At 52.7% G+C, this 17611-nt stretch overlaps 1 protein-coding gene across 2 annotated transcripts in view; it reads right to left on the bottom strand.

The window, feature by feature from the left end:
• Positions 1–17611, bottom strand: part of LOC149365847 (uncharacterized) — a 46037-nt gene that overhangs the window by 22133 nt on the left and 6293 nt on the right. Inside the window, exons 5-9 of one of the 2 annotated variants that reach the window (XM_089546712.1) lie at positions 16154–16308; positions 14232–14500; positions 13275–13553; positions 9862–9954; positions 7401–7616 (exon numbers count right to left, since the gene is read on the bottom strand). In XM_089546712.1, coding sequence (XP_089402838.1) covers positions 7401–7616; positions 9862–9954; positions 13275–13553; positions 14232–14500; positions 16154–16308 — 1012 coding nt within the window. The remainder of the gene's footprint in view (positions 1–7400; positions 7617–9861; positions 9955–13274; positions 13554–14231; positions 14501–16153; positions 16309–17611) is intronic. The other variant, XM_089546717.1, reaches the window with a different exon arrangement.

Genomic DNA, 17611 nt, shown 5'->3' with positions numbered 1-17611 from the left:
CGCTGCAACAACGGGCCCGCCAGTACAACCGGGACATCAACTGCATGGTGCCCGAAGTCTTTTCGTCGTGTCTCGGCGGCAGTGCAGACACCTTGCGTGAACTAATTCGCTCCGTTGTCCGGGAGGAACTGCAACGGATCCATCTGCCTCAGGTTGCACCTGCGCCGCTGGCAGCGCTGTCCGAAGTTGTCAGGGACGAGGTGCGACAGGCTGCGCAGGCACCTCCTGTCCCCGAAGCGCCATCCCGGTTCGATGACCGACCCACGTACGCATCTGTTGTACGTCGCACGACAGGCTACGGTCCCATTACCCCAACGCTGGCGTGAGCAACATCGGCACATGTCACGCAAGCGTGCCCGGCTACGGTGTGACCCCGTCGACCTCCGTGAGTAACATCGCCACGTATTCTGCAACCGCATCTGCTACAGCTGGGCCACGCCCTCGCAAGTCGGATTTGTGGCGTACACCGGACCGCAGGCCTCTCTGCTACCACTGTGGGGAGCCTGGTCACCTCTACCGCGCCTGTCCGTACCGCCAAGTGGGCCTTCGCGGTTTCCATCCCGACGCACCCTGCCCTCAGAACGGCGAACGACCGCATGAGATTGCACAGCATCTCTGGGCACGCCAGAACCCTGCCTACTCTGGAAGGCGCGAGTCCCGTTCCCCTTCGCCTCTCCGTTATCGCTCTTCCAGCCCTGGCCGCCAGAGTAGCTCTGCTGGCCGTCGCTCGCCGAGTCCGCGTCGGGAAAACTAACACCAGCGACCTCTGGAGGCAAGGCCGCTGACGTCGGGACGTGTCAAGATCCTCCATCGCGGAACTCTCGAGCCGACGATACCCGGACAGAGAGAGGCAGCGACAGTATCAGATACGCTGCATCCGATTTGCGTGTGACAATTGATGGCACTGACATTACCGCGCTGCTCGATACCGGTGCTGATTACTCTGTTATGAGCCGTGCCTTCGCTGGAGAACTTAAGAAGGTTCTGACACCGTGGACGGGGACCCCCATTCGCACCGCTGGTGGCCACCTAATTTCCCCTGTGGGCAAGTGCACGGCTAGAGTTGGGATTAGTGGTTTTACGTACGTCGGTGAATTTGTCGTACTCCCCGAGTGTTCCAGAGACTTGATTCTGGGGATCGACTTCCTGCAGTCGAACGGCGCTGTGATTGACTTTCAGGAGGCATGTGTCACGTTATCGACCAAACAGGCCGTGGCGCGTTTTGACTCCTGCGATCCCTGCAGCAACGCTCTGCGCATTGTCGAGAACGACGTCACGGTGCCGCCGCGGTGCAGTGTTCTGGTGCTCGTGCGGAACGACCTCTTTCATGACTACGAGGGCCTAGCGGACAGCCATATTCCTCTGCTGCTTAAGCGGGGACTTGCCGTTGCAAGAGGTCTCGTCCAACTACGTGACGGCCGCACCCACGTCCTCCTGACTAACTTTGCCAACGAATATCAGCACCTGGCCAAAGGCATGGCTATTGCCTTCCTCCACGACGTTGCTGAGGTTCCAGGTTTGTGCACCGTGGGAGGACCCTCTCCGGAGTATGCTGGCCCACATCACGTTCTTCAGTCAGTCAGAATAAATCCTGCCTTGCCGTCGGTTCAGAGGGATCTTCTGTCGGCCCTCTTGGCAGAATTTGCGGACTGTTTCGCTACGTGCTCGAAGGTCGGCCGAACTCCACTCGCCAAGCATCGTATCATCACTGACGAGACTACGCGACCCATCTGCCAGCGCCCATATCGTGTTTCCCCGGTGGAGAGAGAAGCCATTCAGAATCAGGTTGCCGAGATGCTTGCAGACGATGTCATTCAGCCGTCCACCAGTCCGTGGGCATCGCCTGTGGTTCTTGTCAAAAAGAAGGACAATACTCTGCGTTTCTGCGTGGACTACAGGAAACTTAACAGCGTGACCAAAAAGGACGTTTACCCGCTGCCCAGGATAGATGACGCGCTCGACCGATTGCGGAACGCCAGGTACTTCTCGTCATTGGATCTTAAAAGCGGGTACTGGCAAATCGAAGTGGACGAGAGAGACCGGGAGAAGACGGCTTTCGTGACGCCTGACGGCCTCTATGAGTTTAAAGTGCTCCCATTTGGTCTGTGCTCAGCACCGGCCACTTTCCAACGCACGATGGACACTGTCCTCTCCGGCTTGAAATGGCAGTCCTGCCTGGTGTACCTGGACGATGTCGTTATATTTTCGCCCACCTTTGACCAACACTTGGAGCGGTTGCGCATTGTGCTACAAGCGCTCAAATCCGCGCAACTCACCATCAAAGCCGAGAAATGCCATTTTGGCTTTGAGGAACTTCGCTTTCTTGGTCACGTTGTCAGCGCACAAGGTGTTCGCCTGGACCCTGACAAGACTGCTGCCGTCTCAGGTTTTCCACGCCCAACTGACAAGAAGGCCGTTCGCCGGTTTTTAGGCCTGTGCTCCTATTATAGGCGTTTTATTCAAGATTTCTCGAAAATCGCGGAACCGCTGAACGCACTGACCCGTGACGACACGCCCTTCCTCTGGGGGACCGACGAAGAGGCTGCATTTGTCGAGCTTCGCAGCCGTCTGCAAAGCACTCCGATACTCGGCCATTTCGACGAGCATGCTGCCACGGACATCCACACTGACGCCAGCAATGTTGGCCTTGGTGCAGTACTGATCCAGTGGCAAGACGGTGCAGAACGGGTCATCAGTTATGCTAGCCGGACACTCACGCGCTCCGAGACCAATTATTCTACGACGGAGAAAGAATGTCTTGCAGTGATATGGGCCATCTGCAAGTTCCGACCGTACCTCTACGGACGACCCTTCCGTGTGGTAAGCGACCACCACTCCTTATGCTGGCTGGCGAGCCTCAAAGACCCCTCAGGACGCTTGGCTAGATGGAGCTTACGCTTGCAAGAATACGACTTAACAGTAGTTTACAAGTCTGGCCGCAAGCATCAGGATGCGGATTGTCTGTCGCGCGCGCCTATCCCAATCAATACCGAAGAAACCACCGATGATTTTCCTTTCCTGGGCTCTGTTAGTACCACCCAAATGGCGCAGCTTCAGAGGGCGGACACGGAGTTGGCGCCGCTCATCGATTACCTCGAAGGCAGTGAAGCTCCCATTCCGCGTGTTTTTCTTCGAGGGCTTCACACCTTCACTTTACGGTCTGGTGTGCTCTACAAGCGCAACTTTGCCAACAGCGAAGAAGTGTTCCTACTTGTCGTACCATCACAGCTGCGGTCTGAGATCTTGAGTGCCTGTCATGATGCACCATCCGCCGGCCACCTTGGAGTCAGCCGTACACTCGCGCGGATTAGACAAAAGTATTATTGGCCCAGGTTACTCCCATCGGTGCGGGCCTACGTCAAAACATGCCGTGAATGCCAACGTCGGAAGACTCCTCCATTGAAACCGGCCGGATTTCTTCACCCCGTCGATCCACCGAAGACCCCTTTCCATCAAGTGGGCATGGACCTCCTTGGCCCATTTCCGAAGTCTTCGTCTGGAAAGCGTTGGATAGTCGTTGCGACTGACTACCTCACACGGTACGCTGAGACCACGTCTCTTGCCAAAGGCACTGCTGCTGAAGTGGCGCAGTTCTTCGTCCACAACATTCTCTTGCGTCATGGAGCACCCGCCGTTGTTGTTACTGACCGGGGAACTGCTTTCACTGCCCGCTTAACCCAGTCCTTGATGACTCTGACGCACACGAGCCACCGACGTGCTACGGCGTATCACCCGCAGACAAACGGGTTGGTAGAGCGACTCAACCGCACACTAGCCGACATGCTATCAATGTACGTTGACGTCGAGCATCGAACTTGGGACGCCATTCTGCCGTACGTAACGTTTGCGTACAACACCGCCCTGCAGGAAACAACCCGACTGACCCCCTTTCAGCTTGTCTTCGGTCGCCAGGTGACCACTCCGTTGGATGCTATGTTGCCCGTCGACCCTTACTGCGACTCTGACGCTGACATCGACGTAGATACCTTCGTTCAGCGTGCTGAGGAAGCGCGTCAACTGGCCCGCCTGCGCATCCACCGTCAACAGGAGGCTGACGCCACTAAGTACAACTGTGGACGCCGTTTCGTCAGTTATGCTCCCGGCGACCTTGTGTGGATTTGGATACCTGTTCGTCGCCGCGGGCTCTCTGAAAAGCTGCTGCGCCGATACTTCGGCCCTTACGAAGTAGTGCGCCGCATCAGTGATGTGACTTATGCAGTTGCTCCCGCCCCGACAGCTTGTTCATCGCGCCGGTCGCACCGAACTGAAGTCGTACACGTTGTTCGCATGAAGCCTTACCACGACCGGCTACCTGACTGAACTGCGGTCCACTGCAGCTGTGTTCTACCCTTTCGCTGACTTTTCACTCCCAGCCGCATCGTGTCGATGCTGCAGAAGAGGGGGGCAGTGATACATGCATTCGAAGAAGAGACAGAAGTAGCGCATGCGCTAGAAGAGGAAGAAGTTAGTTGGCTCTCTCGCGCGCGCTCGAACCACTAGGGGACGGCCGCAGGTTTTTCGTCTCTGCGCGGGTGATCTTTTTGGCGTTGCACGCTACAATATTATCTGCTTCACAGCGCTAGCAGATTACGATTTTGTTGCTGTTGAGTGGATATGGTAGTTGTTTCGTTAATTCCATTGTCGGTATGTATGAAGACCTTCCTTTAGGCCGCTGCAGCCTTCACTTGAAAACGAAAAAAAACTGAAGTGGACACAAGCACCGCCTTAAGGGTATGACGCCATACCATTGATGGGTTAATGCTCATATATACGGAATTGGTCATTCCTTACGTTACATTAATAGATTCCTGGGAGTCCAGACTCCTGGCGCAGTGAAGCAGCGGTTAAGCGATGCGCCACTGCCCCGGCCGGTGGCTGTTTCAAACACAGTCACCGGTGGGGCTTGTGAAACCCTCGTTGCTGTTCCCTAGCAACCTCACGCGACCGATCAGTAGCTCAATTACTGCCACCTGACACGATGGGCAATTTGCTTACAGTCTCGTGGGCAGGCTGTGATGACGCCACTAGGTCAGGTGACCTATGTGGCCCACCTTTCCACCTAAGCAGCTTCTCTGGGGACTGTTCTTTTCGCTGATGGCCAGCAAGGACGGCGAAGACGCCAGCTATTTTTTTGGCACGGGTCCCTTATAACTATCACGTTAAAACCGCACGAAAGATCCTCACTCAGCTGCTTCTTATACACAGCGTGACGCATTACCAGGAATTCGGGGCTTCTAGTTCCCTTCGCTGCCGCCACGTAGTACATGGCTCTGAACGTACAAAAATGGCAAGTTGACGTCATCCGTGACGTAAGGATGACTGAATGGCTACCATTGACGCGTTGTAGGCCGCTATGTTTAGCGGTAAAATCAGGGCGCTGCTCCGAATTCCTGGTAACGGACAGCAGCAAGAGCTTCTGGGGCGAGGCACGACGGGCTGCCATTCAAGCATTTTCTTTTCGTTGGAAACCTGTTACTAAGTTCAAAAATTACAAATCATTTGGGAACAGTTGCAATGTCCCACTATCCAGCTCTGTTGGGGACAATTCTAATTGTTTAAACTTTCCGTTCCGTTCCATTATTCCACTCTACAAAGCCCTACTGCACTTCGTGTACACCAGGAACAATGCCGGCCGCAAAAAGAAAAGGACAGACTATCTGGCAGCTACTGGCCTTATGATCGGGGACCGACCTCCAGCCTGAGTGGATTCTCACGCGGATTCTCCCGTGAGCTGACGGACGAGTCAGGCAAGAGGCGTCGGCGCGGCGTCATTTCCCGGCGTAGGCATGGCGGCGGCGGCGACAGCAGAAAGAGTCCCTTCCCTGTGCTGCAGGAAGAAGGGATACGTCCCCATCTCGCTGACGAACAACATTTAACTACGGAAGCTGTACGGCGCCAACGGATAACAAAGACTCTCCTCTTTTCTGAGAACTGCAGCGGCAAGTGGTGGGAGCCGTTTTTTCTTTTTTTATGCGAAGCATACTACTTTAGCTACCACTTCAGCCCTTCACCGTGGTTATGCGCCTCCAAATCACGTGATACATGACGTCACACCACGTGACACGATGACGTCACGACAGTAGAGAAACGGGGGCCCACCACGCGCCGTCGCTGTGGTTGTGCGCCTCCAAATCACGTGATACATGACGTCACACCACGTGACACGATGACGTCACGACAGTGGAGAAACGGGGGCCCACCTCGCGCCGTCGCTGTGGTTGTGCGCCTCTAAATCACGTGACACGATGATGCCACACCACGTGACACGATGACGTCACGGCAGTGGAGAAACGGGGGCCCACCTCGCGCCGTCGCTGTGGTTGTGCGCCTCCAAATCACGTGGTACATGACGTCACACCACGTGACACGATGACGTCACGGCAGTGGAGAAACGGGGGCCCACCTCGCGCCGTCGCTGTGGTTGTGCGCCTCCAAATCACGTGATACATGACGCCACACCACGTGACACGATGACGTCACGACAGTGGAGAAACGGGGGCCCACCTCGCGCCGTCGCTGTGGTTGTGCGCCTCCAAATTACGCGACACGATGATGCTTCGCATTCTCCAGGCTTAACCAAGTTAAGCCTCAGCCATTTTTTTTTTCATGGGCCACTGCGACCAGAAACAATTCGACCTGCCTAGATCCTTGGCAGCGACCTCGGTGTACCACCAGATCGGGTGAAGATGGGATGCCTTCGCTATGGCCAATCACTGCTACTACCTGCAGCATGATCATCATTGCTACCGAGAAGCTGTCCCCCGCCACCAAAACAGCTGCGATAATGCGCCGGTGACGCCTTCCACGGTGAACAAGCTCTCGTAGACTGCACGGATGTCCCGCTGACAGGACAGTCCTTAACCACATTCACCACATAGTGATCTAAGAATCCAGGACCCTATTCAAGCAGTCGAACGGCTTTTCTCACGTGTTTTGTAGAACTGCTGTAAATATATAAAATTAGCTGTACAGTCTTTTTCGGCACCCTCCAGTTCTAGCTAGCCTGTTTCTGGCCGCCCTGCTTCTGATCCAAACCCGTCCACGCAACATGAGCCACAGCACTGGTTAACGCTAAAGAATTACAAGCAAAACTTACGCGTAATGGAAAACAGCCTGTTCAAAGATAACAGTTGCATAAAAGAACAGATATATAATAGGCGCCGACTTAACTGCTGAATTCAGTGCCAGTACGCGTCCATTCCGTCTCATGTTTCATCTCTCTTCGGCATGAACCAGCCTAACCATGAACATCAGCGAAAGAATGCAGACTTCTTCTGGTATGAAAACACTGCAACAGGGCGTCTGTGACTCCCAAGCTGCGAGGTGAGGCTCCTATGGCCCGTAAACTTTTGACGCCAAGCGTAAGCGTCCCCTGCATAAGCGTGAGTGGCGCCCCTCACCGTGTTGTTCCTGGCCTGGGCGTTTCCGCGCAGCTGGGAGCGGTGTGTGCCCACCAGGATGACGGTGGGCAGCAGCTGGGACGTGTCCACGTCCTCCACGTCCTTGGCGGCCCCGTAGTCGCCGTCCTGGTGGGTCCTCGCCGCCGACACGTGGATGGAGGTGAGCCACTGGTGCACGTAGTCGATGGTCGACATGGGAGACCCCGCGTCCTCCATCTGGACGAAGGTGCCGACGGTTTAGCACTTATACATATGGCCAGACTGTGCTTGATAATCATCCCAAATCCTCACGTGCGCTGTGGAGAGCGCAAGTGTGGATTAATTTCATCTATTCGGGAAGCCTTACAACGGCCATGAAATCTCGGCACCAGCGAGTGTTCTGGCCTTCGCCTCTTTTAAAATGTGGCCGCCAAACGGCATCGCACCCACGACGTCGTTAACAGCAGCAGAATGACGCAGTCGTTCACCCGACACCACAGCGGGTATAAATGCGGAAAATTCGGCCACTGTGGTGTGCCAAGATTGCGTGATTGCAAAGGGAGAGTCTGCCTAGGAATTAAATTCAACATCATGAGTTCTCGATGGCCGCAAACAGAGTGGCTATCCCGAAAATCGGCTCGAGAAACCGATTGCGTTCGTTAGAGGAGATTTCAAGGAGAGCTGCGCGCTTAGTTTCTCTCCCTCAATAAATTAGCCGGCAATTACGCTTCTCGGTAATGCGCTTTTTGAGTTAGTCGCTGCGGTACTCGAACCGCAGGCGACCGCACACGGAACACACAGCCGAACAGAGGAGGTTTCGAATTGGGCAGCGCGCACAGCATTCCGCAGCCGATCCTTCCTCCATGGCAGCCGATGACCCTCGCATCGGGCTTACACCGTGCATCGGGCTTACAGCGCGCGCTACTGTGGCGACGCGTATACCTTACCGATGACGTCATCGGAGAGCAGACGACGGCGCGCGCTGCTCTGGTTCTATGGGTCGCCGCTGCGTAACCTGCCTACATGCAACCGCTGTACTCTTTCCCTCCGCTTTCTTCCTCGCGCTAACTTCGCTATCGCCGTCTTTCATCCTCCGCGCTCGGTTACGCCAGTGACGGCGAGGCATGCTGCTCGACCACGGAACGGGTGCCTAAGAGCTGCGTTGTAAATTTCCTTTGCAGATTACTTCTCGCGCATATAAAAACGTAGCAACGATTTCTTTGCGTGTAGATTTACAGCCCTCTCATCCTCACTAGCGGTTGAAGGAAAATAAGCGCGCAATGCTTCGCGTTATCTGTCATTATGTGCTTGTCGTGGAAACGCTGCATATACTACATCTAACAAATTGTTTGCAGCGCTGTCAGGGCTGCGGCGATCTGCGCCAATCAGCGCCATGCGCTGCAAAAGGTGTTCCTCAGCTCCTCTCACCCTGCGACCGGTGGCTCCATCCCTGGTAAGGACAGAACACCAGTGTCCAGCAGCTATACGCGGAAGACTCGGCCGACTCGGCGGGCGCGATGTTTACGAATGCCGGTGCACCAGTTCAAAGCAAGCCTTCGCAGTGCTTGCAGACTTCTGTGAATTTAACCAGTGAATGAAAGCTTGCTATACTTTCAGAACACCATCACGAACTACATTTCCAATTAGAGCAATAATTGTTTGAAAAACAGTCCCAAGATTGCTCAAATATTCTAAGGATTATTGTTGTCTTCCTTGGGCCTCACTGGGGCGATCGAGCTCTACCTTTCAGAGTGCAGCAAACTAATTGTGAGATGCAGCCGACCGTCCAAATCGGAGTCCAATATGCATGTTTTCTAACAGTGCTGGCGTTAGGCATCGTTTTGTTTTTTGTAAAACGAAACAAATAGTAGCTAAAAACGCAAAGCGAGGACCCATACCCCATTTACTAGTACGTCGATCTTAATGTTGTCTGTAGTCTAAACGCAACAGTTCTCAAATGCCTTGGCTTTTGGTTTCTGTACAACTTTCTTTGGCCCTGAAGCAGAAGCTAAGCAGGAAAGAGAAGGGGAAGGGCCTTTGCCCCCGTGCCGTGGGGAGTGGCTTGTTCGTTATCCTGGTTATGGGTGAGCGGGGGTTAAGGGGGAAGTTGGAGAGACGGCGCGGGGTCGCAAAGGCTGAGGTCAGTTGGTGCTCTCTGAAGTAGCCCACTCCCTACGGCACGGGGCAAAGGCCCGTCTCCTTCCCTTTCCTGTCTAGCCACCGCTGGAACCCCTCACTTGCTTGCTGTCATTGTGGCTGTACTTGATTCAGCAAAGATAAATGTGCATGCCTCGTCGTAGGCGTGGACGCAGAGAGCGCTGTACAGGAGTGCATCAGGAGCTTCTAGCTCTCATTTCAGCCCAGCTACATTGCGTACGGTAAATAGAAAAAATGAAAACTCAAAGGCTTCTGTAGGACTGCCGGCTACGCCACTGCAATTCACACGTTTCGCCAAACAGTTACAAGCAAGAACGCTGCTTACGCTGCGTGTTTGATCCGGCACGTGTATGGGCTCGTTGAGGTCCCTAGTGAGGTCGAACAGGAGGAGGTAGATGCCGTGAGAGGAGTAGAACGCCTGCGGCATGATTCAGAGACAAGCAATCGAAACACTGTTACCTCTTTTTGCTTTGTGGCGAGAACACATCGAGTACAAGGACAAAGCAATGAACAACAAGGCCTTCGCACCGTTTTGTAGATGGCTGTTCACTTCTTGATACAAAGTTTTTGAAAGTTTAAAGTTTATTTCGGGAAGCTACGTCTAACTGCAGTCTCAAGAAGTGAACACCGCAAACAATGTCTCTTTTAGTAGTGCCCACAGTGCTTCTGGAGGCAAGGACGAGCATAAAGCAAGTTTAAGCCGGGTCACACGCTTCGTGCTTAGCCTATAGTCCTCAACTTCTGTCAGCTTTCTTTCAGCCGATGCCCGGTTGCCAACCGATCACCTTCAGTCATCCTGAACGGCTACTACTCCTAATGGCAGGATGGCGAACCAGTTAGCTAGCTTCCGTTTGTCCCATTTGTTGAATCCTCCGTGGCGAACTTGGTTTTTCGGCGACCTTTCCCACGTCGCAACCTCCTCCATTCTCCCTTGTCGGCAGTTTCCGAGGAGGCTTCCTTCCAGTTGGCGAACTCGGCGAGGTCTTCGTGTTCGATCAGCCGAAACCGGCGGCTCTGACTGAGGCACGGGTTTCCGCGGCGACCGCAGTCGGCGATCCTACGAAGCTTGAGGGCGAACGTAGAATTGCGGAATCCCGCGGGAAGCAGGTCGTACACGTAGGCCGCCTGTTCGCGGAGGTCTGGGCTCTGCTGCACCGTCTCCATTCGCTCCACCGTAGGACCGCTGAAGTACCGCGTCAGCTCACCGGTCTCGGGGTCTTTGCGCGGGAGGTCTTGGTAGCGCTCGGCTATGTACGACATCAAGACGAGACTGAACTGGAAGCAGAGAACACCCGCGATCAAGAGCAGGTGCTCGAGCGCGTCTTGGCCCTCGCAGAACTGCTGCTTCCTGTGCCACGGCTGGCGACGGTGCATTGTTGTCGTAGTTGTCGCTAGCCTCTGGTGAAGTAGTACATATCCACAGTGGGAGACGGTGCTGTTGTTCGTGTTGTTTGCCTCATAACAACAACAACACTGAGCTTGCGCTTCGTCCTGATGATGATGATGATGATGTCCTCAGGCTTAATGGCACATACCCACGGCGAGGGATTCTTCTTCTTCTCCACAGCAAACATGGCTCATAGCCACGCGGGGGATTGGCCAAGGTACGATGGGGAATGCCAAGGAGGTATATGTGCGGGAAAAAAAAAAGTAAAAAGAATAGTGGAATGACTGAAATAAGAAAATATATTAATTGTTGAAATTTTGAAATAAATTAAACAAAGTAGATATATCAGGAATAAAACAAAAAAAGGCTTTTTGGCCATGCGTTGGATTCTTCTTCTTCTTCTCCACATGAATTGGCCGCGGTGCTTCGTCCTTTTCCAACTAAAACGCATCACGTGAATCTTCTTCGTCCTTTGTTATTTCGTTGTTGGCCCGCTTTGTTTACTGAGCTCGCAGGTAGCAGTTAACTAAGCTCAGAGGTCAGAAAGCAACCAAAAACACAGGGACACTTAATTCCATTATGTGTTAGCAATGCGATGACATTCGAAGCTGTTGCTGCTTTTCCCGCAAGTGACTGATGGGCCTTGGAGACTCAGCTTGCTCTTCCCAAGTTTTTCTCGTACCAGGCATCACAGAGACAAATCTCGTCTGGTGACGTCACTGCCGTTCTGGTGAAGTCAACCCAGGTTACTCATCCCGAACTCCTCCGTACACCACCTGCCACCTTCCACTGTTGGCAGATAGAGGCTTCACACCGGCGAACATGGTTTGGTGACGTCAAAATCCTCTCCAGCCAGTAGGCATTCACCAGTCTGGTGACGTCACGTCCGTTCAGCCAATGATATTTTCTCACTCTGGTGAGGTCACTGATGAAGTCACTGCCCGGCAGCCAATCATGGTTTTCTTGGACGCCAGACGGTCGCCGCCTGCTTTTTGCTCCCGTGAGGCTTCTATGCTATCGCATAATAAACCACATGAACGAAGAAGAGTGGCTTGAAATACAGGTCCACTAGATCTAAGAAATAAACGTGAGCTCGTCAGAGAAGATCGCAAAGAAAGACGACATACAATCTATGCATTGCAGCTTACCTTAAAGTAACGAAAGAAACAAGATAGTTGCAACTAAAAGGTGTTGCGAAAATAAAAAATTTCTCTCTCTTCATCTCTTCAGAGACAAACTGATTTGTACATAGAGAATTTTTTTAGGCTCAGAGCTCAACAGTCATAGTCTAGGAATTTCACGCTTTTGGGAAACGCACAGCGAGGGCCCACACTTTGAGGTTGCAAGGAGATATTGCAGTGCAGACGAATTTCGTCAGCAGGACATGAGTACTAATGTCTGATTGAGTCTTATTGCTGGGTCAGGAATTTCAAAAAATGCTCCCTCATAGGTCAGCGGGAAGGACGGCTAACACTGACTTAACGAACGCCACAAGCCTGTTTGGCCTGGAATTGTACGACCAGCCGCCGAATGGCACAGTCTTGTACTCTTTCTCCTTCGAGCGGAGGGGAAGTGATAAGAGAATCATGAAGTGTACTGCGTGATCGCAGACAGACATTGAAGAAGGAAGGATCACTAGGCAAACACTGAGCATTCAAAGCCTCATCGGGAAAAACGCGTCGTCAGTCATAAAGTTCGCCCATTGGCTGGAGGGAAGCGACGTACTACACCGGATATTTCCCATTGGCTGCCGGCAAGTCACGTCATCAAACCGGAAGTGACGTCACTTTTGCTGAAGACAGCAGCTTCTAAGGCTATCGCGCTTCCAACACATAATGTAATTAGGTGTCCCTGTCAGTTTTGTTTAGCGCCTTCTGGTGTGGTATCTTCTTCACCCTCTAAAACAGGGTTTGTTTGTTTCCAGTTTCTTCGCCCGTCACTCGGTGTCTCCGATCGTGCTGTACCGCAGCACAGGCTCCTTTTCCCAAAGGCGCAGACTCCTTTCCCAAGCAATGCGACCCTAGTAAGCCGAGCACCAGGCCGGGGCATAGCTTTAACCCATTTTGAGAAAACCGGTGGGTACCCGGCCGGCGGCGGGAGTCGGACCCACCCCCTCCTGAAGCCGAGGCGGGCGCTCTACCACGAGGCTACGGCTGCGGTGCGTGCTGTACCTTCATGGTGCTTGCTGTACCTTCATGGTGCTTGCGGGCCAAGTCATCATCATCACTGCCCGCCGAAAAGACATAACGCAACTCAGAGATTAAGAAGTTCGGTTCTCTTTGAATTAATCCCCCCCTCCTCTGCTATTATTCAAGGAGGCTTTAGTTAAACACGGGGAACCGGCCCCTCACCTGGTGCGTGAGGAAGTGCCTTGGCAGCCCGTCGAAGTCCCAGATCATGAAGGTGACCTGGCTGCTGGTGGCCTGCGCCGTGGTGGACCCGACGGCGGCGGCGCCCGCAGAAGACGAGGACGTCAGCCGAGGACCCTTCTCGGTCTCCCTGGCGTCCAGGTCCTGCTTGCTCTCGGCCTCCTTGAGCAGGCGCTCCACGAGCACCACCACTTCGGCCGGAAGGTCCTGGGGCATCCCTTCCCAGCTGGACGCCGACAGTGCCTCTTTCGGGTGAGACGACTGCGAGCACGGAGTTAAAATATGCAGACTCTGGAGCGGAAGCGCGCGGCCGCACTACCGTGCAAAACCTTTCCGCATACTGTGGCGAAAGTTACACTACTATAGCTGGGACGCATTTCGCCGCGAGCTTCCAATGACCTTGAAACGACCTTGAGATAAGTCATGGCTAGTGTTGCTATGCGTATATACCTAACCATGTGTGGCCCACTCAGTGGACCACCTTTGACCTTGAACTTCGACCTTCAACTTTGACATTGAATTTTAACCTTGCAAGCTATCGGCAGAGACAGTAAAGCCACGTGGCAAAAACGTTGTGTCACGTGATTAAATTCACAGTTGTGGCAGTGAAGACGAATAGAGGCTGTGAAGTGGTGGGGGAGGGGAATTGAGAAACAATGAAAGATGTACCAAAAATAAACCAGGTTTAATCATGCTTCTGTAGCTTCCGCTACATGAAACTCAGTTCGGCAGAGTTGAACCGCTGCCTGCCTTTTTTGCTGACCGCGTGGAAAGTAATTATGGTAAGGCCATAATACGGCAACACTTGGGAAGTCATTAAGGTAATAGTTTAAAGTGGCCATAAGCTACTCCCTTTTCGACTACGAGAGATGCACTCGAGTCTATAGGCAATGCCGTCGAATTCTCTCCGTTTGAAGCAATGAGATGAGAGCCGCTTACTCGAACGCCTACCTTGACCGAAGTGGAGCGCGTCGTGACGCCGTGTCCTCCTCCCCCCGCCGACCCGTCGGAGCTGCCCCCATGTCGGACGTTGCTGTTCCGGTGGCGGAGCACACCACCCTGACCCTTGACCGAGCTCCGGGTGGAGCCCAGCAGGCGGCGCTTGTCCTCCTGGTGCTGACGCTTGCGCTGCTGCAGGGTCATCTCGCGCACCACGTTCAGCGCCACGGCCTGGTGGTACTCGGCGTCGCTGATGTGGCCCACGTCCGCTGCACGCATCCGCCAGAGGGCGCCGGAAGCGTCAAGTCTCCGTTACTCAACGAGTGCGGGTAACTGGTTCATTACGCTTTTGTCATCTGTCTGCTCTGATTCCTCGTCCGCGATCGAGACTACTCAGAGGGAAGATATCTGGGGGCCGTATTCTACAAGGATTCACTGTCCATATTTCTTTTCATTTGGTGAGGGCCGGCATCAGACGTAAGCGGCAAGTGACCCGTCACAAACCAATGGTGAAGTCCGGTTGTCCGTTCGCTTCTCACGGACGCTTGAAAGCCGCGGCTACTTCACCCAACAGTGGCCAACGCCAGAGGATCAAATGGGTAAAAGAAAAACCTTGAGGTCACTGCGGCCACCAGCATTGGAGCAATACGAAAGCAAAAAGTCCACATACTATATCAGCGTCCGTGGCTGTTCTGACGTCCATGTTTTATATCGACGTTCATGACTATTTTGACGTCTAAGTATTTTTTCGCGTTTAATTAACTAATTAATACGTCATCAACCAAATTTTTTCCCATGGCGACATTTTTTCACACACTATCTGTCACAATTACACTTTCACCTATTTACCTTCAGAGAACGACGTAATCGTGCGGACAAAATTTGCGGACACGTTTTGCGGACACTTTTTGCTCACAGGAGAGAGCCATGAAATGATTTCGCATTAATAATGCTTCCTTATATAATACGGCCCCTGGAGACATTGTCTACCATTATCTGCGTCTGTATAGAACAGGAAACTGAACGCCGGGTTCTCTACACAGTTATCCTAGTCCGGATATGCAACCGCCAGCATTCAGAGAAGAATGTTCTGAGAGTCTGGACTGACGCTGCGGGATTGGGAGGTTCAAAAAGAGTATTCTCGCTGGGAGGCCGAGCACGTACGTGGATTACAATCACAAGACTTCTATGACGACGTGGGATACCTTGAAGAAAGAGCCCCTGAAGACGTTCACGAGTAGCCTACGCAATGAAAGAGCAGAGTTATTGCTTGAGTCCCGCATCCAGCCCCCAACGAAACAGCGGACATTTACATCGAAGAGGTGATGCGCCTTTTTCGTCGTGCGCATCCAAAGGCGACCTAAGGAAAGGAAGCCAACTTCTTAATGCGAGGCATCATAGAAAAGTTATTTGCTGGACTAATACGGCCGAATTTGCCAGAGAACCATCGCCCATAGAAAAGACGGAGACACGAACTCGCCACTATCGCCGAGAGTTGGGATCCTGCGACACAAGCCACCAACAGTATATGTGACAACCAGCAGCAATCACTTGCGCGAAATCATCCGTGGAATCGGTCAAGAAGAACTGTGCCGACTTCTGCCGTCTCCAAAGCATCCTCCCCTCTAGACTCTTGCGTACGTCGTACGTGAGGATTGGACTGCAAAACATTTATTTCGTTAGATAATGCAAGTACAGATGATCCGTGCTAGAGCCCGGTAGGCTTCAGGCGTCCAGCAAGTAATGACGTCCACACAAGAGCCACTGGCAATGACATGTACGCCGAAGCAGTATACACAGTCCTCAGCCCCAACGAGATGTCCCAAGCCCTCGACGAAGTGAACCTGCTATGCCAGAACGCCGTCCCCTAACACTCGCCTGACTAGCCTATATAATGTAGCGGAAATTGTATATGTGCTTACGCTCCACCCAGTTCTGGTCGACGTCCTCGGGCGCCCTGGACAGCAGCTCGGTCGGCAGCGCCGTCCATGGGGCCCCGTCTCCTTTCTCCGACGTCCGGCAGCAGTGCACGGCGTCAACGACGGACCTCTCCGCGCCGCCAGCGCCCTCGGTTCCGCTGTGGGGAGGACGAACGCAGGAGTCATGTCATTTAAAGCTCATTCCAAAATTAGGGACATCTTCCTTCAGCTCGCGATTGCTCGTTGTCAGCTGACACACGGGTTCGCTAAGGCGCAATGGCAGTCCCACTTCGCCCATTGAACTAGTACAGCCGTGAGTAATATGAGAAGGAACGAACTTTTCGCGGAAAACTGCCAATCGTTGGGGTTACTTCTTTACTAAATTTGAGAATGGCATTTGGATTCTGAATGCTGTAGAGAAAAAACTAGTTTGAAAACGAAAAAAAAACGTGCTTGTCACATATAGTTATGGTGCAACCAATAAATGAATGAACTTTGTTCTCTCTTATACTGCTCATGACTGTAGGTACTGAATCGCGACGTATAGGGCATTACTGCTGGTGCAACGGTGGTGCAAACTACGATTAAAAAACTGACTGTTCGATAAATTAGATTTGTCTTCACGTTTCTCTGTTTGTCTCTCACTATATTGCTATCCAGAAAGGAACAAAAAGTTGCTTAGGATGAAGCAGTCTTACGTATAAGAACAGCGTTATCACTTTTATTTGTGCAAATCCATGTACAAGCAATAAGTTCGACCACTAATGGAAGGTGCCTCACATGCGAGCGCTGGACGGCGATACGCCTAGTATTTGGCCGCTGTTCGCAGGCACGTATCCGCTAATGAACAGTCTCGATGAGGAAAATGAAACGCCAAAGCGATGGATATCGGATGCTATAGGTTATCAATACTCCACGAATAGCGGACTTCGATCACGTTCTCCTGGACGTTTCAAATCGGAGATGGGAGGAAAGACCATGTTGCGCTGTGTGGCCGTTGTATTTATCGAGCTGTTTCTTCAGAGGAGGCATGGGAGAGTTGCGAGTAGTAGCAGGTCTCCGGCGGGACAGTAAATAAAGCTGCATGCATGGTGTCTTGGTCCGGACTTTTAAGCCGGCTTTTTTTCACACCAATCGACAACTAGTGGATTCACACTTTATTCCTGAAGCGAGTATTTAAAAAGTTAGGTGATTAGTCTTTAGTGATTTATTACCTTTGGCGAACGAAACAGACAACGCAGACTAGGCCTTCGGCTCTAAGCAGCACACACTCCGCTATAGGATACGCACCATCTTTTTTAAGAACTCTGTGACTTTTAGTGGGGCACCCGGTATGAGCCGTACTTCTTATGCGATAGCATCAGAAAGCCCCATGAGGACAAAATGCTGCGTCGTTCATAAAATTCGCCCATTGGCTGGAAGGAAGTGACGTCACCAGACGGGAACATTCTCATTGGTAGA

Source organism: Amblyomma mixtum, chromosome 1 (genome assembly GCF_055824585.1).
Source record: "Amblyomma mixtum isolate Tamu chromosome 1, ASM5582458v1, whole genome shotgun sequence".
In the NCBI taxonomy this organism is placed as follows: Eukaryota; Metazoa; Arthropoda; class Arachnida; order Ixodida; family Ixodidae; genus Amblyomma; species Amblyomma mixtum.
This window is presented reverse-complemented; position numbering and strand designations above follow the sequence as displayed.